General features: G+C 41.0%; 1 protein-coding gene across 1 annotated transcript in view; it reads left to right on the top strand.

Annotated features, from left to right (window-relative positions):
- zgc:174164 (uncharacterized protein LOC570656 homolog) overlaps positions 1-21992 on the top strand; it is a 59457-nt gene that overhangs the window by 29873 nt on the left and 7592 nt on the right. The window contains exons 10-18 of the mRNA XM_060842036.1: positions 8364-8448; positions 11268-11401; positions 13079-13250; positions 14678-14767; positions 17197-17392; positions 17756-17861; positions 17953-18127; positions 20037-20117; positions 21539-21644. Of these exons, the coding sequence (XP_060698019.1) occupies positions 8364-8448; positions 11268-11401; positions 13079-13250; positions 14678-14767; positions 17197-17392; positions 17756-17861; positions 17953-18127; positions 20037-20117; positions 21539-21644 (1145 nt within the window). The remainder of the gene's footprint in view (positions 1-8363; positions 8449-11267; positions 11402-13078; positions 13251-14677; positions 14768-17196; positions 17393-17755; positions 17862-17952; positions 18128-20036; positions 20118-21538; positions 21645-21992) is intronic.

Below are 21992 nucleotides of genomic sequence, written 5' to 3'. Positions count from 1 at the left end.
AATCAGGGGAGAGAATAGGGCCCCTCAAAGATCAGCAATGTGGCCTTTTTGTGGAGCCACAGAAAATGGGGGAGATAATAAATGAGTATTTTGCATCAGTATTTATTGTGGAAAAGGACATGGAAGATGTAGAATGTAGGGAAATAGATGGTGACGTCTTGAAAAATATCCATATTACAGAGGAGGAAGTGCTGGATGTCTTGAAATGCATAAAGATGGATAAATCCCCAGGACTTGATCGAGTGCACCTTCGAACTTTGTGGGAGGCTAGAGAAGTGATTGCTGGGCCTCTTGCTAAGATATTTGTATCATTGATAGTCACAGGTGAGGTGCCAGAAGACTGGAGTATGGCTAACGTGGTGCTACTGTTTAAGAAGGGTGGTAAGGACAAGCCAGGGAACTACAGACTGGTGAGCCTGACGTCGGTGGTGGGCAAGTTGCTGGAGGAAATCCTGAGGGATAGGATGTACATGTATTTGGAAAGGCAAGGACTGGTTAGGGTTAGTCAACATGGCTTTGTGCGTGGGAAATCATGTCTCACAAACTTGATTGAGTTTTTTGAAGAAATAACAGAGAAGATTGATGAGGGAAGAGCGGTAGATGTGATCTATATGGACTTCAGTAAAATGTTCAACAAGGTTCCCCGTGGGAGACTGGTGAGCAAGGTTAGATCCCATGGAATACCAGGAGAAATAGCCATTTGGATACAGAACTGGCTCAAAGGTAGAAGACAGAGGGTGGTGGTGGAGGGTTGTTTTTCAGACTGGAGGCCTGTGACCAGTGGTGTGCCACAATGTTCTGTGTAGGGTCATCTACTTTTCATCATTTATATAAATGATTTGGATGTAAACATAAGAGGTATAGTTAGTAAGTTTGCAGATAACACCAAAATTGGAGGTGTAGTGGACAGCGAAGAGAGTTATCTCAGATTACAACAGGATGTTGATCAGATGGACCAATGGGCTGAGAAGTGGCAGATGGAGTTTAATTCAGATAAATGCGAGGTGCTGTATTTTGGGAAAGCAAATCTTAGCAGGACTAATACACTTGATGGTAAGGTCCTAGGGAGTGTTGCTGAATAAAGAGACCTTGGTGTGCAGGTTTATAGCTCCTTGAAAGTAGAATCACAGATAGATAGGATAGTGAAGAAGGCATTTGGTATGCTTTCCTATATTGGTCAGAGTATTGAGTACAGGAGTTGGGAAGTCATGTTGCGACTTTACAGGACATAGATTAGGCCACTGTTGGAATTGCATACAATTCTGGTCTCCTTCGTATTGGAAAGATATTGTGAAACTTGAAAGGGTTCAGAAAAGATTTACAAGGATGTTGCCAGGGTTGGAGGATTTGAGTTATAGGGAGAGGCTGTACAGGCTGGGGCTGTTTTCCCTGGAGTGTCGGAGGCTGAGGGGTGACCTTATAGAGGTTTACAAAATTATGAGGGGCATGGATAGGATAAATAGACAAAGTCTTTTCCCTGGGGTGGGGGAGCCCAGAACTAGAGGGCATAGGTTTAGGATGAGAGGGGAAAGATACAAAAGAGATCTGAGGGGCAACTTTTTCACACAGAGGATGGTACGTGTATGGAATGAGCTGCCAGAGGAAGTGGTAGAGGCTGGTACAATGGCAACATTTAAAAGGCATTTGGATGGGTATATGAATAGGAAGGGTTTGGAGGGATATGGGCCGGGTGCTGGTAGGTGGGATTAGATTGGGATTGAGATACCTGGTCGGCATGGATGAGTTGGACTGAAGGGTCTGTTTCTGTGCTGTACATCTCTATGACTATGGTTGTAACCCATGTTTACAAAAACTTCAAGGTTGTATTATGAAACCACAGTAAGAAGTAACTTACCAAATGTGCTAATTAATACTAATTGGTGGAATAGAAATGAACCTAAACTGTTTACAATGTATCAAACTTTTTTTTTGCCTTGTAAAGTTAAAAAGATAATGGAATAATTGAGGCTTGGATGAGGATGACACAGAGAGAACTGTCCTTTCAGAATGCCGAAGGGGGAGTTTGGTAATGTTTAATCAGCGTTTGGATATGGCTTCATGTTGGAAGAAACAGGTTTTAAAAAATCATTCATTCATGGAAGTTCGGCATCGCCAGCTCGGTCAGCATTTATTACCCATCCATATTTGCCCAGAGGGCAGTTAAGAGTCAAACACATTGCTGTGGGTCTGGCATCACATGAAGGCCACACCAAGTAATGGAGGTAGCTTCCTTCCCTAAAGCACATTTGTGAACCAGATGAGCTTTTCCCAACAATCGACAATGGATTCATGGTCATTAATAGACTCTTATTACATTCAATTTTCACCATCTGCCATGGTGGGATTTAAACCTGCAACCCCAGAACATTACCTGGGTCTCTGGTTAACAATCCAACAACAATACCAAAAGGGAATCACTTCCCTTATCAGAGAATAATTTGTTGAATACAGAGGTTGATGGAATGCACTGAATGCATGGGAAACCTGGGAGGAGAGTGATAGATTGAGAACAAAAGCATGAGAAATACAGCACACCCAGTCATGGGCAACCTTGATAACATCGTGTTGGAGAACCCTCATGTATTGGATTACATATTGGAAGTGCTGGCTGTTTTTGTTCCTGATCTAAAACATGGTTATCCAACCAGTGCAATATCTAATATAAACAGAAGTTAGTTCAGATATCTTTCTAGTATTACTTTAATATCATGTTAATATTAATTAATATATTTATGCTGCAGAGAATGTCAGTGTTTAAGATTGTAGCCCATAAGACCATCCATGGATTATCTTTAATGTGAATCGAATATATGTATTGAAGGAAGTTATAATAGATTTAAATCTTGCAAACAGCCTTTGTGCATTAACAAGGAGCTACAACTGATAGCGAGTAGGTGCAACCTTAGTATTTCTGATTTTCACATCCTCAGCACAACAAGAATGCAGCAACAATCTTGATATGGTGACTATTATTTCATTCGGGATCTTCAGACAGACAGTTCAAACTGAATTATTTCTAAACTTAATTTTTATCTTAGTTTTTTTTAAGAGAAATATTGCTGGACTTTGAATAATTTATACTGATATTTTGTTTTAAATTATCACCTTCCTCTCCTGGTGGTACTGGATAATGTTAAAGTGCCCATTTTTGGGATTTGGTAGCTCTTTCACTCTAAGAATAATCATTCTTTTTAAGTGAATCTACACTAATGTTACCTGTTTATTCAGCATGGTGACCTATTCGTAAAGTTATTGAGTAAACAACACAGAAAGAGAACCTTCGTTCCAACCAAACCATAATCCCAAACTAAACCAGTCCTACCTGCCTGCATTTAGTCCATAATCCCTCCAAGCCATTCCTATTTGGGTACTAATCTAAATGTCTTTTAAATGTTATAACTGTACCCACGTTCATCACTTCCCATGGAAGTTCATTCCACATACGAACCACTTTGTGTAAAAGAATTGTGCCTCATATCTCTTTTACATTTTTCTCCTCTCACCTTAAAAATGAGCTCTCTAGTCTTGAAATCCCACTCCCTAGGGAAAAAAAATACTTGCCATTTACCTTATCTATACCCCTCATTATTTTGTAATCCTGTCTTCAGCATTTTCAGCAGGAGTCACTGGATGGCAAAGTTTTAATAAAAAAGAGGCCAGATTTTCACAGATATATTGTGTTCCTGATGTTAAGCTCAATTCTGCCCTGAGAATGCCATCTAATTAAAGACAGTGGATGGACCAGGAAAGAAGGAGGGCCAGTTGGAGGGTCCATAGAGATTTATAAACAGTATCCCAACAGGAATAGTGTGAGCTGCCGGACAGGGAAGGGCAGGGTGTTCATTAATACCATTGCTCCTTGTGGTATTGTGAAAAGTTTTAAATTCCACATGTCCACAGGTGTCATGCTCGTGGTTTGGAGAGGAATTCATGTGAGTCCATGGTAGGGTGAGTAACAGTGAGTAAAAAATGAGGTCTGCAGATGCTGGAGATCACAGCTGCAAATGTGTTGCTGGTCAAAGCACAGCAGGCCAGGCAGCATCTCAGGAACAGAGAATTCGACGTTTCGAGCATGAGCCCTTCATCAGGAATAAGAGAGAGAGAGAGCCAAGCAGGCTAAGATAAAGGGTAGGGAGGAGGGACCAGGGGGAGGGGCGATGGAGTTGGGATAGGTGGAAGGAGGTCAAGGTGAGGGTGATAGGCCGGAGGGGGGTGGGGGCGGAGAGGTCAGGAAGAGGATTGCAGGTTAGGAGGGCGGTGCTGAGTTGAGGGAACCGACTGAGACAAGGTGGGGGGAGGGGAAATGAGGAAACTGGAGAAATCTGAATTCATACCTTGTGGTTGGAGGGTTCCCAGGCGGAAGATGAGGCGCTCCTCCTCCAGCCGTCGTGTTGTTGTGTTCTGCCGGTGGAGGAGTCCAAGGACCTGCATGTCCTCGGTGGAGTGGGAGGGAGAGTTAAAGTGTTGAGCCACGGGGTGATTGGGTTGGTTGGTTCGGGCGGCCCGGAGGTGTTCTCTGAAGCGTTCCGCAAGTAAGCGGCCTGTTTCACCAATATAGAGGAGGCCACATCGGGTGCAGCGGATGCAATAGATGATGTGTGTGGAGGTACAGGTGAACTTGTGGCGGATATGGAAGGATCCCTTGGGGCCTTGGAGGGAAGTGAGTGTGGAGGTGTGGGCGCAAGTTTTACATTTCCTGCGGTTGCAGGGGAAGGTGCCAGGGGTGGAGGTTGGGTTGGTGGGGGGTGTGGATCTGACGAGGGAGTCACGAAGGGAGTGGTCCTTGCGGAACGCTGATAGGGGAGGGGAGGGAAATATATTCTTGGTGGTGGGGTCCGTTTGGAGGTGGCGGAAATGGCGGCGGATGATACGTTGTATGCGGAGGTTGGTGGGGTGGTAGGTGAGAACCAGTGGGGTTCTGTCTTGGTGGCGGTTGGAGGAGCGGGGCTCAAGGGCGGAGGAGCGGGAAGTGGAGGAGATGCGGTGGAGGGCATCGTCGATCACGTCTGGGGGGAATCTGCGGTCCTTGAAGAAGGAGGCCATCTGGGCTGTGCGGTGTTGGAATTGGTCCTCCTGGGAGCAGATGCGGCGGAGATGAAGGAATTGGGAATATGGGATGGCATTTTTACAGGGGGCAGGGTGGGAGGAGGTGTAGTCCAGGTAGCTGTGGGAGTCAGTCGGTTTATAATAGATGTCTGTGTTGAGTCGGTCGCCCGAGATAGAAATGGAGAGGTCTAGGAAGGGGAGGGAGGAGTCTGAGATGGTCCAGGTGAATTTCAGGTCGGGATGGAAGGTGTTAGTAAAGTTGATGAACTGTTCAACCTCCTCGTGGGAGCACGAGGCAGCGCCGATACAGTCATCGATGTAGCGGAGGAAAAGGTGGGGGGTGGTGCCAGTGTAGTTGCGGAAGATGGACTGTTCCACATATCCTACGAAGAGGCAGGCATAGCTGGGGCCCATGCGGGTGCCCATGGCAACTCCTTTAGTTTGGAGGAAGTGGGAGGATTGAAAAGAGAAGTTATTCAGGGTGAGGACCAGTTCAGTCAGTCGAAGGAGGGTGTCAGTGGAAGGGTACTGGTTGGTGCGGCGGGAAAGGAAGAAGCGGAGGGCTTTGAGTCCTTCGTGATGGGGGATGGAGGTGTACAGGGACTGGATGTCCATAGTGAAAATAAGGCGTTGGGGACCGGGGAAGCGAAAATCCTGGAGGAGGTGGAGGGCGTGGGTGGTGTCCCGAACGTAACACGGTCCTGTCCCCTTTAGTCCAAGAACTCCCCACCTACGTTCGGGACACCACCCACGCCCTCCACCTCCTCCAGGATTTTCGCTTCCCCGGTCCCCAACGCCTTATTTTCACTATGGACATCCAGTCCCTGTACACCTCCATCCCCCATCACGAAGGACTCAAAGCCCTCCGCTTCTTCCTTTCCCGCCGCACCAACCAGTACCCTTCCACTGACACCCTCCTTCGACTGACTGAACTGGTCCTCACCCTGAATAACTTCTCTTTTCAATCCTCCCACTTCCTCCAAACTAAAGGAGTTGCCATGGGCACCCGCATGGGCCCCAGCTATGCCTGCCTCTTCGTAGGATATGTGGAACAGTCCATCTTCCGCAACTACACTGGCACCACCCCCCACCTTTTCCTCCGCTACATCGATGACTGTATCGGCGCTGCCTCGTGCTCCCACGAGGAGGTTGAACAGTTCATCAACTTTACTAACACCTTCCATCCCGACCTGAAATTCACCTGGACCATCTCAGACTCCTCCCTCCCCTTCCTAGACCTCTCCATTTCTATCTCGGGCGACCGACTCAACACAGACATCTATTATAAACCGACTGACTCCCACAGCTACCTGGACTACACCTCCTCCCACCCTGCCCCCTGTAAAAATGCCATCCCATATTCCCAATTCCTTCATCTCCGCCGCATCTGCTCCCAGGAGGACCAATTCCAACACCGCACAGCCCAGATGGCCTCCTTCTTCAAGGACCGCAGATTCCCCCCAGACGTGATCGACGATGCCCTCCACCGCATCTCCTCCACTTCCCGCTCCTCCGCCCTTGAGCCCCGCTCCTCCAACCGCCACCAAGACAGAACCCCACTGGTTCTCACCTACCACCCCACCAACCTCCGCATACAACGTATCATCCGCCGCCATTTCCGCCACCTCCAAACGGACCCCACCACCAAGAATATATTTCCCTCCCCTCCCCTATCAGCGTTCCGCAAGGACCACTCCCTTCGTGACTCCCTCGTCAGATCCACACCCCCCACCAACCCAACCTCCACCCCTGGCACCTTCCCCTGCAACCGCAGGAAATGTAAAACTTGCGCCCACACCTCCACACTCACTTCCCTCCAAGGCCCCAAGGGATCCTTCCATATCCGCCACAAGTTCACCTGTACCTCCACACACATCATCTATTGCATCCGCTGCACCCGATGTGGCCTCCTCTATATTGGTGAAACAGGCCGCTTACTTGCGGAACGCTTCAGAGAACACCTCCGGGCCGCCCGAACCAACCAACCCAATCACCCCGTGGCTCAACACTTTAACTCTCCCTCCCACTCCACCGAGGACATGCAGGTCCTTGGACTCCTCCACCGGCAGAACACAACAACACGACGGCTGGAGGAGGAGCGCCTCATCTTCCGCCTGGGAACCCTCCAACCACAAGGTATGAATTCAGATTTCTCCAGTTTCCTCATTTCCCCTCCCCCCACCTTGTCTCAGTCGGTTCCCTCAACTCAGCACCGCCCTCCTAACCTGCAATCCTCTTCCTGACCTCTCCGCCCCCACCCCCCTCCGGCCTATCACCCTCACCTTGACCTCCTTCCACCTATCCCAACTCCATCGCCCCTCCCCCTGGTCCCTCCTCCCTACCCTTTATCTTAGCCTGCTTGGCTCTCTCTCTCTCTTATTCCTGATGAAGGGCTCATGCTCGAAACGTCGAATTCTCTGTTCCTGAGATGCTGCCTGGCCTGCTGTGCTTTGACCAGCAACACATTTGCAGCTGAGTAACAGTGAGTGTTAGTTCCCCAACTAGCTGCTTGGAGGCAATCTCCAGCTCAATGTTGGGCTCCGACCTCAGCAAAAGGGTCATCCAGCTGTCAGTAAGATCCTTTCAATGAGTCCATTAATGGACCAACAGGGCCTTCCTTGTCTCTGCCAAGTGGGTGGCCTGTACTACATTGACCCCAAGATTGCTCCAAGGTGGGCACACACCAGGTACTTGATCCAATGTGTTATTTCAAACTTTGGTCCTGGTTCCAATCCCTTACCCACCTATGTGGTCCTGAAAAAGAAGAACAGTTTCAGTGTTGTCATCATCACCTAGATTGAGATCAGTCAACTCAATATAAAACAAACATTGATCATGGTCATTATCACATTTGACTGAACATATAAAATTAAGCAATTTGTAATACAAAACAAGTGTGTTCTTGTCAGGTTTACTTTACTTTAAAATATGTCAGCCTTAAGAAACAAAGACGTATTTTGTATTGACATAATAGAATGAGTTGACCTGGCCAAAGAAGAAAAATAAATGCAGTTTTATTTGCCAATTATACCAACACACCTTTTATTCAGACCTATTGAAGACAATAGAGTTAAATGTTAGACAGAACATGTAACAGTCAATTGACGTAACACAAAAACTTACATCCTGGATCTCTACCTTAATTATCAATATCTTCTAATATCTTTCACTACAAACAGGCGTTTAGATTATTCACTTGGAGAGTCAACAGAAATGTATTTTTAACTTTGAACAGTCAGGTAGCCTGTGAGCTAAACCAGTTTGTTCAGGTATATTAACAGTGACATCCTTGTTTCATTGTTTTCTCTCTGTTTCAGAGGTAAAGCTCAGTTCAGTGGAATTCTAGGCTTGGCCTTTGTAAGCACAGTCTGCTCCACCAGGCTTGGAGGTGGAATTAATGTTGTAAGTGATCTGCATTATTGCTTCAGAACAGCCATTGACTAAATTGGACTTTGAGGGCTGGTTCAAAAGGCTCAAGGTGGGAAGCAGAAATGGGGAAATGACCAGACTCTGCACAGCTACCTCAGGAAACAGTACCCCAAAAGGCAGGATCTTAATTTGAATGGGATAAGGTGGGGGAAATTGAGTAAGTGATGCAATCAGATCATCAGCCTCAGGCACAGATCTAATGTGATTGCATGGATGGCCATGTGGCAAGGTAGCATCTTTAAAAGATCTTCTCTGGAACTTAGTCCCCATTATTTTCTGAAATATTGGGCCCTCTTAACCTCATTCCTCAGCCCCTCCACTCACTTCCCATTGCCACTCAATATCTCCCATTATGTTGCCTCTTATAGCCCTCTTGCCAACTCATGACATGATCTGAATCTTTCACCAGTATGCACTGAGCACAGATCCAATAAACCCTGCAGAAACAATGGCATAGACAGAACTGCTTAAAAAGGAACAACCCCTTCCTAACATTTGTGGGAAAAAAAAACTGCTTTTATTATAATCCTAAGAAAGCATCAATCAAGCAGATCATGCCAATAATGGAAACTGTACGCTCCTGATACCTCTCTAATCTGTACAATAAAAACTTCAATAAAAAATTGAACCGTTGACAAGATAGATCAAATAAGGAAGGCTTGCAACTATGTTAACAAAACCCTGAGTGATCTTGATGGAGTTCAACCAGTATCTGATGGTGACCTTCACTTAGGACAATCACTTTTGCTCCACATAATAATATACTACTCCCTTGTGTGCCCTGGCTTCTCCACATCCAAAAAATTTCAATTCTTTGGTTTTCTTCATCACTACCAGCTGTTTCATGTTTGCCAGGACCAGGTCTTTCTGCATCCAAAGTCTGACATTATCAGCTGTGACTGGATGTGTGTCCAGAAAATATAAAGCCATTCTTCCAGTAGTGGTACCACCAGTGAAGTATCTGTGGGAGGCAGCTCAATGCATCCGGATTTGTTTCTTGGCCTTCTGACAGTGTTTCAACTTGTAATTATATGCACTTAGTATTAGAGCTCACTGCTGAATTAGACCTGGAGCAATGCGGTGGCACTGCCATTTCCTCTTTAAGTGGATCTAGCAGGGGTGTGTGGTCATTATTATTACAAATTTATATCCATAAAGATATTGGTGGAACTTCCTAACTCCACATAAGACTGCCAAACCTCCCTTCTCTATCTGGCCGTACTTTCGCCGTGCATATGCTATTGGGTGTTACTCACAACTGGGCCAACTATGTGCTAATATGGCACACTGCCATATGGGGAGGCATTGCATGTCAATATCAGATCTCACCTGGGATTATAGTGTGCCAACACCTTAGAGGATGACAGCTGTTTCTCCACTTCCCTGAAAGCTATGGTTTACCCTGCAACTTATACACTCCACTTGCCTCATTTTCAAATGATAAAGCCAGTTGTGCTTGTTTAAAGTCCAGTTGGGCTTCAGCTGGTAGGCACTTTTGCACGGTTGCATCATTAATCCCATATAGCAAATGATCCCTTAGCTTCTCATTTAGGGTACAACTAAAGTAAAATGCCTCTGCAAATCATCCTAACCCTGTCCAAAATCCTGATATGGATTCCCCTGGTTCTCTAATTGCCAAGCGAAACCAATAGTATCTTAGAATTACAGGAGGCTTGAGGTCATAATATTCCTTAACTAATTCTATCAACTCTTGAAAGGGTTTAGTATTAGGGGTCTCAGGGAAGTTTGGGATCTGGATATCCAAAAAAGCTATGGGTCCACTAGCAGTCAGGAGAATTAGTAGTTGCTTTTCATCTGCCCCAGTGCAGTAATGCCTGGTAAAAGTAATGCATTCTTTCTACATACTGGGCTCAATCTTTGACAGCAGGATTGAATGAGTCAAGCTCCCTAAATAACAGCAAGATGCCAGAAATGCTTACCCCAACTCAAAGACGATTGTTGTAAGCACATTTCCTCAAGAGCATTCTTTTCTCTTGTTGCCAATGAAATAGCTCCACAGCAGTTGGTATCACATCCCCAGGCTACCATTTATTTACATGTGGTGAGTGCTTGGCAGTGACCCTGCTCCCTCAAAGCCGTCTGTCAGAGTGAACAGGATGCTTGACACTCCTGTTATTATCTGTCAGTCACAGCTCCATGATTGGACCAGCTTAACGTTCCCAAACAGGGAATTCATATTCTATGAGGTCCATCTGGCTGACCTTGTTACAATCACTACACATTACCTTATTAAGCAATACCTTGATTTAAGCATTATCTTCCTTGTTTCCAACCCCTCATAACTTGGTCCTACTTTGAAATATGTATGCTCCTCTAATTCTGGCCCCTTGAATATTCCCAATTTTAATTATTTCACTATTGGTGGTCATACTTTAATTGTTTGTGCTTCAAGTTATAGAATTACCTCACAAAAACTATCAGACTCTCTTCCTCACTTTTTTCCTTTGAAGAGACTTCTGAAAAGCTGCCCTTCTTTTACCAAGCTTTTGGCTATCTGACCTAACTGATTATGATTTCAGATCTGGGTTGGAGTTCCTATTTCCAAACCAGGTCACATGAAAAGTTACCCGCTTACAAACTTAAAATCTATGTCTGACCGAACATTTGTCCTAAAGTTACCGACATTGTTCACAGGTCAAATTTTGTTTGAGAAACTTCTGTGAAATGCCTGATACATTTTATTACATTAACAATGCTATAACAGTGTAAGTCGTTCTTGTTCTAAAGGGTTTTTTCCTCTAATCAACCAAATCTATTTCTTTTTCAACTAGTTTGCCAACAGTAATGTGCCAACAGCAGCAACAATTCTTGCTCATGAATTAGGACATAACATGGGCCTCAACCATGATGATCCACGAACATGTGATTGCCCAACTAGCCGCTGCATAATGTTCAGTTCAATTACGTAAGTAGGAAACCAGTTTATTATGTGAAAAAAGGAAATTATTTTCCACTGTTCTTCTATAATTTTAAGATTTAATTTCAAATAAATATCAATTACAACTTACAGGAATATAGCACAAAGTAAAAGGATAAGGAAAATTCCATGGTGACATGTTACAGTGCACTCAGACATAGAGGCAAACTATTTTCTCCACCTCAATACCTTTCCCAAGAAAGAAGTTGAATTGTTCTCTTACAGGGAAAAAGATGGAACTGATTTAGTAATATTGATGCTTTCAAGATTACAGATGAAATTGGCAAGCTATCCAGACAAATTATCTGGTCGGTTGAAGGATTTAAATTTCAAGGGCACATCAAAATAAGAAAGTCAAGGAGAGAAACGTGGAAAATGTCAAAAAGCCATAGAAACAATTACCACAATTAAGTTTGATATACAGTTGATTGACTTGGGAAAGAAAAGGGATAACAGGTATGTTAACAGGGGTCAGAAATGATAAAGGACAGACATGATAGAATTCTTTCGGATTAGTAAAATCTCACCATAGATTGATGAAATGCTTTGCCATAGAAAGAGGCCATTGTGTTGATGTTTAGAAAGAGCTATCAAATGAATAATTTTCACCACAAGGTTTCTGCTTCAAATATTTTCTAAATACCTTACCAAAGTTATTACCAAATCTGCTGCCACCTAAATTCAGGCTTTTCAGAGCATAACAAGATGAGTAGGTCATATTTCATGGGAAATGTCACTGGGTGAGTAATCCAGAAGCCAAGGCTCACGCTGTGAAACATGAGTTCAGATCCAGAGAATTGAACTTCAATTAGTATATCTGGAATTAAAAGCTAATCTCAGTAATGGCAACCAAGAAACTATTGTTGATTGTCAAGAAAACACAACTGTTTCATTGCTATTCTATAAGGAAAGAAATCTGCCATCCTTACTTGCTCTGCCCTGCATGTGACACCAGACCTGCAGAAAGGTGGTTGGCTTTTAACTGGCCTTTAAGAGCACCTAACTGCCATTCAGTTCAAAGTAAATAGGAATGAACAACAAAGGCTGGACCTGCCAGCAACACCACATCACCTGCAAGAATAAAGGGAAACAAGTTAACTGACCAGTTCTGTCACTGGTCCTTAACTACACTATCAAAATTCTTCATGTTTTTGAGCATCTGTACAAATCCCCTGAACATTTTCTACTCTTATGATAATCAATCTCTGCACATACAAGGAAGAATTTATTCTCTCACAGTGTTGTAAGTCTTTGCAACTTCTTGCCAAAGAAAACTGTGGAGGCAGAGTTCTTGTGTATACTGATGGTTGAGATAGTCAGACTCTTGACCTGCAGGGGAATCAAGCTTTGTAGGAAAGGGATAGGAAAGTGGGTGTGAAGAGCACTTGATCAGCAATGGTCCTATTGAATGCTAGAGCAGGCTCGAGGGTCTGACCTGCCTACTTATTCCTGTAATGGTCTTATAACTAATCCACCGTATTAATTTAATACACAATCCAAATAGCAACGTAATTACAGCTTTCCTTTAAAGAACTAAGATGATCAATATCTTGAGTATCATTGTTCAAGATAACTGTTTGACCAACATTAGTTTAGCAACTAACAGGCTAACAATTAGTTGGAATAAATTACATATATCCATTAAACATTTTCTCTTTATTATAGAAATTCAAGGAATTTCAGTGACTGCAGTCAGAGTGATTTTGTAAGGTTCATCAAGAGAGGAGGTGGACTATGTCTTCAAAATGAACCAAACTTAGAAGATCAGTATTCCTTACCATCCTGTGGCAATAACATTGTTGATGAGGGAGAAGAATGTGATTGCGGTAAACCACAGGTTAAACATCAAACCTCATTACATTTTTTCCAATTTTTAGAAATCTCTCATTTTAGTTAAAATAAAGATAGACGCTCTGATCATTTTGATTCTTCCAATACTCACCTGTCTGACCTCTCATTCTTGATCATTCACAAACTTAAATTCATCCAAACCTCAGCTGCTCATAATTCCTTCTGCACCCCTCACTCATCTTCTTGATGAATAATATTGGATTCTAAACACTAGTGCACTAAACTTAAAATTTTTCAGTCTATTAAAAAAGCTTAATGAACCTGTCTAATCCTGTAAGAACACCTTTGGGGCATCTCTGAAATGAATCTGGACCCTCTGGTCCAGGCTAAGGGATACTATCACCTTGTCACTAATGTTCCTTCTGAGCTGTTCAATTGCACATTTGTGCAGGACTGCTCCAATATTCCATGCACTATGATTGCTATCAGCATACCATTGACTTTTGGTTCCGGGGCCTGTGTTGCCAAAAGAAAATGATTGGGACTAACTGCAGGTCATAAGACCCTAAATGATGAATGCTAAATAATGTAATCATCAGAATTTGAATGTGTATTGGGAGACCCCACTGGAATTCGAGTCTATCATCGTAATCAGCCAGCCACTATGACCACCCATGCAGGGTTTGCTGTACCAGTGCTTAGGTGGGTTCATAGTGATAGCAATCCATGTAAACCTCTCCATGGTCTTGTCAACCCACCCCCCACAACTGTGCAACCTTCAGCAGCCCTGTCCTATGCTCAACTTCTTGGAAATTCCCTCCTCACTTTGCCTCATTCTCATCAGCCACAGCTTAAGCCACGGAGGACAACATCATTCTTATTCTAAATTTTTCTGCCTCCCTCATTGCTCTCATCCTTTTATTCTATCTTCAAACTGATTTCTTTTATCAAGGTTTTGGCCAATCTCCTTAAGATCTATGTCTCTCTTCCTTATATCTTTAAGTTTCGTGGGACAACTTTCTGTTTCAAATTCACTCTCTGATTATAGGCATTAATTGTCATTGTAACAATGATAAAACCTAATGATGATTGACAGCTTGGTCAATCATCAAAAAAAAACACAGAGCAATAGGACCTCAACAAATCGTCTCAAAGAAATTAAACTGATAACTCAATGAATCATCAAACAGAACATGTCATGTAGTTAAAATGTCATTTATAATTTAACAATTGATACTTTCAATGAATGGAATTCTAATTGTGTAATCCATTCGTGTTGCCTTTTTCTCCCCTAGTGCATTATTAAGTTTGACAGTTATGATGGTAGGTGTAGTGGACTACACTGTACAATTACAGAAAAAAATCTGCTAAGATCAAACACAAAAATGGGATTAACAACTGGTTCAAATTTTAGAAATTCTATAAGTAAATTTGTTCATTTTATGTTGTTATCTTTCACTTCTGCTTTTCTAGAAATGCTCTAATCCTTGTTGCAATGCAGCCACTTGTACCCTAACGTCAGGGTCACAATGTGCACATGGGAAGTGTTGTGAGAACTGCAGAGTAAGTAAACAAGCTCTTCTGTTAAAGTCAACAGGATCGGAATTGTCAAGTTATTAGTAAAAAATAACTTTTCATATTTTAATAGAGAATAAGGCATTCACCAAATTTCACTCATGATTCAACTGTCTTTCATCACAATACATTTATCAACAATGTTCACAACAGCGCATTAATGTCCTTTAGCAAAATGTAGGTACCAAATGAATTGGCACTACGAGGGCAAGCTAAGACCTATGGCAGACCCTATTCTGATGCTTGAGACATGTGGCTGCCACTGTCCACAAAATGTTCTTGCAGCAGCATTGAAATGAAATGTATTGGTGCACTCCAAACTGCAGTATTTAGATAGTAAATTGTGTATAAATGAGGTCAGAGATGTGCCACAATGATGTGGTAAGGTTGGTGTGTGTTCAATGCCAACCACCTTGGGTGATAGATGTAGGTAGAAATTAAGATGTTGGGGAACATTAGTCAAGATGGAGACCCAGAGGAACTTGTGGAAACTCATAGCTGCCAGCTATCCACTCAAACTTTTATCGATAGTTAATAGGGCTGTTAAGAAGGCAGACAGGACTCCTGCCTTTATTATAAGAATAGGAATGTTATGGTGGAGTTGTACAAAACTTTGGTTAGGCCACAGTTGGAGAACTGTTTGCAGTTCTGGTCGCCACACTATAGGAAAGATATGATTGCTCCAGAAGGGATTGCAACGGCGATTCACCAGGATGTTGCCTGGGATGGAGCAACTTAGCTATGAAGAGAGGCTAGATAAGGTTGAGTTGTTTACCTTAGAGCAGAAAAGGTTGAGAGGGAACTTGATTAAGGTGTGTAAGATTTTAAGGGGCATGGATTGTCATGATTGTAATGAAGTCAGTCAGGTGGACTTCATACAATATGAGTTCCCTAATTGGTGCTGTTAATCTGATCCAACAAGGGAGCACTGGCTGACAGATTAAAAAGGGGAGTATCAGAAGTACTGACACTCTGAGAGCTGATTTTGAATGAGGCAGCACTAAATTAAGGACTATTTATGTGTAAATAAAGGGTGACTTGGTGATGGATACCAGCCTCTGTAGAGTTATTTCAGAAAGGTTAGATAGAAAGCAGCTGTCCTCTTAGAGGAAATGCCAATAACAAGAGGGGATAATTTTAAGGTTTAGAGAGGTTTTGAGAATTTTTTTTCACATTGAAGGCGGTGTCTGCAATTCAATACCTGAGATTGAAGTTGAAGTAAGAAACCTTTGTACAGTACTTGGATGAGTACTGGAAATGTCATAATTTCCAAAGCTATGGGCCAGGTACTAGAAAGTGGGAATAGTGTAGATTTAAAGTAGATTTTTGTTGGTGTAAACTCAATGGCCTCAAGGGTCTTTCCTTGCTATATGATTCCAAATCTCTCTACTCATCAAATCGCAAACTGTAAATAACTAGGTTGCAGTATAAAATCATGAGATGTTAATGCATAAAGTTAGGCTTCTTGCTGCATACCACCATGGTTCTTGTCCAAAGTTAAAACCTTGAGTGGAGAATTCGATTTCTTTTCCTCAATGTTAAGAATTTTATTTTTCCATTCTTGCTACATTTTAACAACTGACTTGCCATTGACCAGAATGTTCTGGGGTTGTGAAGATTCCACCCAACATTCTGAGTCCTAAGTGACTCTTAGAACATAGAACATTACAGGGCAGTACAAACCCTTAGAACTCTCTGCATGGACACAATACATTATTCCTGATATTCATGTGACTGTCTCTCTTTCACATTCCTGTTGGACAGCTTGTCTGTGGGTCCTGCTCTACTCCATTACCATTGAAGAAATGAGGCATTGTGTGACCTGCAGCTGGCCTTTAAATTATATAACAGGATAATTTATCACTGGGAGAGCATCCATAGCAGGCATTTTCTGCTTTAGAGTTCCATGCGTGTATACAAACATAACGGAGCCTTGAAATATATGTGAGGTTGTTGCAATATAGGTTGGAAAAGTATTCTGCTCATATTACCCATTAACATCCTTTTCACTCCTATTCATACCTAAATGATAAAGTGATGATAAATTGTTTCTTTGCCATATCAAATAGGAACAAATGTAAATAGACTTGCTTTTTAGTTATTTGTTGCTTTATTATGACTCTATTGTCTTATAAACTGAAAATGTGTTGCTGGAAAAGCGCAGCAGGTCAGGCAGCATCCAAGGAGCAGGAGAATCGACGTTTCGGGTATAAGCCCTTCTTCAGGAATGAGGAATGATCTCCAGCATCTGCAGTCCTCACTTTCTCCTATAGTCTTATAAAGCCTTTTACATTTCATTTTATTAAGCACTATTAAAGTTTTGAAAGCTTATAAATAGAATTATCTATTTTTGTAAGACTTTGAAAAAGCAATATTAATAAACATTGTTTAATTCTCAGATTTATTATTCTATATAGTTCCGTGTTGCAGGGACTTTGTGCAGAGGAGCAGTGAATGTTTGTGATCTTCCAGAGTACTGCAATGGCTCCTCACAGTTTTGCCAGCCTGATGTCTTTATCCAAAATGGTTATCCATGTGCAAATGGTATGACATACTGCTTTGATGGTTTGTGTCAGACCTATGATGCACAATGCAAGGTACTCTTTGGCTCTAGTAAGTATGACAGTTATCATTGGAAATATAAATCTTTATTCAAATTTATTTTAAGTTTATATCAGAAAAAAATGCCATTATAACCTAAAGTCATGGGGCTGAAGTATCCCTGGAGATATGGCTCAGTACTAACCTTCTGAGTCCAGTAAATTTGACCATACCTGCCTTAGTTAAATCCCAAGAACAAGTATGCTGCATTTCCATGCCATTGTTCGTGTGAAACATCTAACTGTTGGATAAGATTTTCAATTATTTAGGTGATAATAAAGTGCTTAATACTGGGATTTGCGCATATTTATTTGATTACAAGAAATGTTATTTCACAAACAAATTTGTCACACTGTTTCTGTGATATGTTAACAGCTTCAGAGCGTGCACCAGATGTGTGTTTTGAACATGCAAATCTACAAGGGGACAGATTCGGGAACTGTGGATTCCAAAACCAGCAATTTAAGAAATGTACGCTAAGGTATGGTATTGCTTGTAAAATAATTAAACACAAAAAAGATATCACTCTATTTTTAATTTGAAAAGTTGCCATGTTTTCTTCCTCCTTTCAGTAATGCTGGATGTGGCAAAATTCAATGTATAAAAGTGACAGAGAGACCTTTTGGTGTTGATACGAGCACTTCGAATGTTAATGGCATTGATTGTGTGAATGCTGACTTCCACGTGGGTACAGATGTCACTGATCCTTCTTATGTAAACACAGGCACTGGCTGTAACGAAGGCAAGGTAATATAGTCAATGTACAGGAATAGAATGAAAGTGGAATGATCAGAGAATTTATTTAAATTTAAAGTTATGAACTGAATTGTTTTACAGTCAATATGCTACAGATGGGACTGCTGGTTATGTAACTAATTACACAATTTTTCACTTTTACATTTCTCTATTATTATTCACTTCGATGGAGATTGTATGGCTTTCAGAAGTTTTGACCTATTTTGGGGTCACTACTAGGCCCATTCATTTCAAACAATTAATCTTAAATATAAGTTGAGCATAATATTTTTGCATACTTTATATTGTTTGTAAGCAGTGACAATGGGTGCATAGTTCTCCAGTTCCATTTATCTTGTACAGTTTTCCTAGTGTCCTTCTTTAGTAACTCCTTGATCTCATGGTGCCTCTTTGTTCTTTGTCCTCCTCCAACACCAGTATCCATTTAGTTTGCCATTATTCCTTCATTACCTTTTTGAGTCAAGCTTTCTGTTCACAATCATACTGCTCTTAAAGCCACAATTCATTCTAGAGTAAACATACTAGGACCAATGTTCTACGGCAGCCTACTGTTTCTCACCTAAACAATGGGCAGCCAATAACCAAAGATTAAAGGCTATTTTGGCTACACAATGCTGCTAATAGCTAATCTAATGTAATTGATAGGTCATGTACAAATGGGAGGGTAATCTATCCATCTGCTTCCTGCAGGTTTCTGCCTAAATATGCCAGTTGAGGTCGAAGGTAGGTTGTAGGGTTTTGATTACAACTATTGAACTATAAAGGGATAAAACATATATGCTTTATTCCTTTGTATGTGGTGGAGCCTAACCATGAGTTTTCAGCAAACTGCTTGTGGCCACATAAAAAATGACCCATAAAGCAAGTTGAACGCTCTGCCATCACATTGAGGCCCATGCACTGACTGCAGGATTATGCCCTTTCTGCACCCCTAACAACCCATAAATCTGATCTGCTGGCTAACTTACTGTGATAGCCAGCCAGTATTTTGCTTTCCCATAGCTAGTGAGCTGTAGCAAGGCACCCATTTTGGAGCTAATGCTTGTCAGCATTAAAATGCGATAAAATATAGTTCTTATTGCTTCAGTATTTAGTATTTAAATACTTTATATTATTGTTATTAAAAAATAATCTCCTCAAAACTCAAGCCTCCCAATTTCAACTGTTCACCATTTTATTTTGTTTGAAATTTTGATTGAAATCGTTTTTAATCTATTTTATTTGAAGCCTATCAAGTTGTGGATTTTTTTGTGCAAATGGAATACTGTTAGAGGATTTTAAACATATGAGACTACAAATCTGTGCAAGTGGATAATTTTTAAATGAATTGAATTCTCGCTCAGGTGAAAACGCAAAGTTTCATTTGTTAGTGACAGGACCCCTGAAAATCTACAGTCTAATGCCTGGACACTCAATCAGGACCCAGATGTACCAAATCCTTGCATAGCACAAAAGAGTTGCAGAGGCTCCCCAAAGCTAAAACGTGGCAATTCATTTCAACGTGTAGGAACTCCTAACTGAAGGTTCCTGTGCTCATCTTGATGGTACATAACTTATAGGTTAAGGCAAACATGGTCATAACAACAGAACACATTGGAAACATCTAATGCTCCAGACCAGGATCACGACCAAACTACTGAACATTTTTCAACATATTTTATTTCTGAGGCAGCTTCCTCAGCAAAAGTGTTGATAGGAGCCCATGTGGCACTTTTGAATATCTACATTCTTGATCCAACTCCACCCCACTGATGTACAATATTAAATACTCTATTTCTGCCCAAATGAGAAAAGGTATTCTCAATTGTGGTACAGGTAATGTGGTATACAAATGAAAATTTAAGTATCTGTAAATTTGTTATATATTAATTTGTCTAATTAATTATCTATACTCTTTCAGGCCTGCATAAATTTTGAATGTGTAAACGCCAGCAACCTAGGATTTGATTGTGATATCAAAGGGAAATGCAACAACCATGGTGTAAGAATTATTCTCTTCCTCGTCACAGGTTTTCCTATTATCATGGTTGTTTACTTAATGCTTCACGTTTGTTATGAAGATATAATATGTTGTTTTATTTTGAAAATTAACAACAAGCAGATGCTGGAATTGGATTTATTTTCTCAAACAGCCAAAATTATTTTATTTAGTTGTTATTTAGTGAGACTATATTGCAATCCAAATTATTTTCCTTTAACAATGGTGGGATTATTAACAATTTTTGTTAAAGCAGTAAAGTACATATTGGCATCATTTTCATTAAAAAAAACTACCTTTTGTCAAAGTTAAGCATCCCAGTTTTCAGTCTTTTATTTAGCTTGAAACTATTTTGAATTCATGTTATTTGAAATTTACCACTATACAGCTCCATCATTAATAGTAAAAATCTATCTGCATTTAGCCCTTGACATTTTCATGGGCTCAGTTTTATTATAGTAGTACCACTGTTTGATAGATATTGTTAGTTTATTCCAGTGGTCCTTAATAGTGCTTTGTAGAGGATGCAGTTCTGAATGGTAACATCATCTTAGAAGATGTAGTGAATTATTAAAGTCAATTCAGCAGAAGAATTTGGATAAATGTCATTAGTTGCAGTAGAAATATAGGCTGACATGACCAAAATATTAGAATGACCACTGTTACATCATATGTTAAACCCTCTAGCTTAATTTAAACCAGCAACACAGGAAAGATATATCCCATGCAGTAATCTGTGAAACTTTGAGAAGCCAAGAACTATTTAAAGTAAAAATTAACAACTTTACTTCTTAAAGTATAACAGAGAATAACTAACTAACAACCATTTACAACTCCTTCTTCTAACCTTTAATTTACTTTCCCTTCTATAATAGTACTCTGCTAAAACTCCCAATTAAGATTTATCAAAAATTCAAATTTTCATAACCAGCCAAATGCCAAATCTTCTCGTTACATCTTCCTCTGTCTTCTTCTTCTTAGGGATTTCTGTTTCATAGATTACTTATTGATAAAGGTACCTTTAAGAGAACTATTCTCTGAGCAGTCTGCAGATGCTGGTGACTTGGCAGTTCTCCTCTCAACTGTTCAATTTTCCTCAGTCTTATACCCCCCAAAGCATTGGATTGTGTCATTGGGTTTTAAGATTGTCAATGCACTAAATTCAGATTTGATTGGAGTTTGGTATTTTTCGGGGTATAATTTAAACTGATTGGCCTAATTCAAATCTGTTTTGTCAACCAGTTAATCAAATTGTTTGACCAAATGTTACATTATATCTGAACATTTGGTGCTGTGTCAGGTAGTTATTAACTCTCTTAAAGGTATAGTACACCGCGTCTTCATAACACTGCAATCAGGGTAAATTACCTTTAGTACTTTTGTAGCTGCAATCTTTTATTGAAATACTATTTGCATCTTATTAGATTTGTAACAGTAACAAGAACTGTCATTGTGAAGACGGATGGGCACCACCTAATTGTGACACTGGTGGTTTTGGAGGAAGCATAGATAGTGGACCCACTCGCATAGGTATTTTTTAAAAAGATGCATTATTGTACAAGAGGTGTATTCTCACATTTTTGCATAATAACTGCAATTGAAATGCAACTGTTATGATTGCTGATGATATGTGTCAATAGATAATCCAAATAATTGATTATTTATATTAATGTATTAAATTAGATTATGAGCATAGTTCTCCATTAAATTTTGCTTTTTTCATAAAGGAAACAAAAACCCTTTATTGAACTTCCAAATACCCTTTCATTGTTAGGGATTTTTACAAAGAACACATTAATTCTTTAAAACCCAATAGGTCGATGTGAATCAGTTTCTAGGCCCTTGAATATAACATAGATTGGACTTTGGGTGTATTTA

The sequence above is a fragment of the Hemiscyllium ocellatum genome, chromosome 22 (genome assembly GCF_020745735.1).
Source record: "Hemiscyllium ocellatum isolate sHemOce1 chromosome 22, sHemOce1.pat.X.cur, whole genome shotgun sequence".
NCBI classification, from domain to species: domain Eukaryota; kingdom Metazoa; phylum Chordata; class Chondrichthyes; order Orectolobiformes; family Hemiscylliidae; genus Hemiscyllium; species Hemiscyllium ocellatum.
Note: the sequence above shows the minus strand (reverse complement) of the source record. Positions and strands in the feature narration are given on the sequence as shown.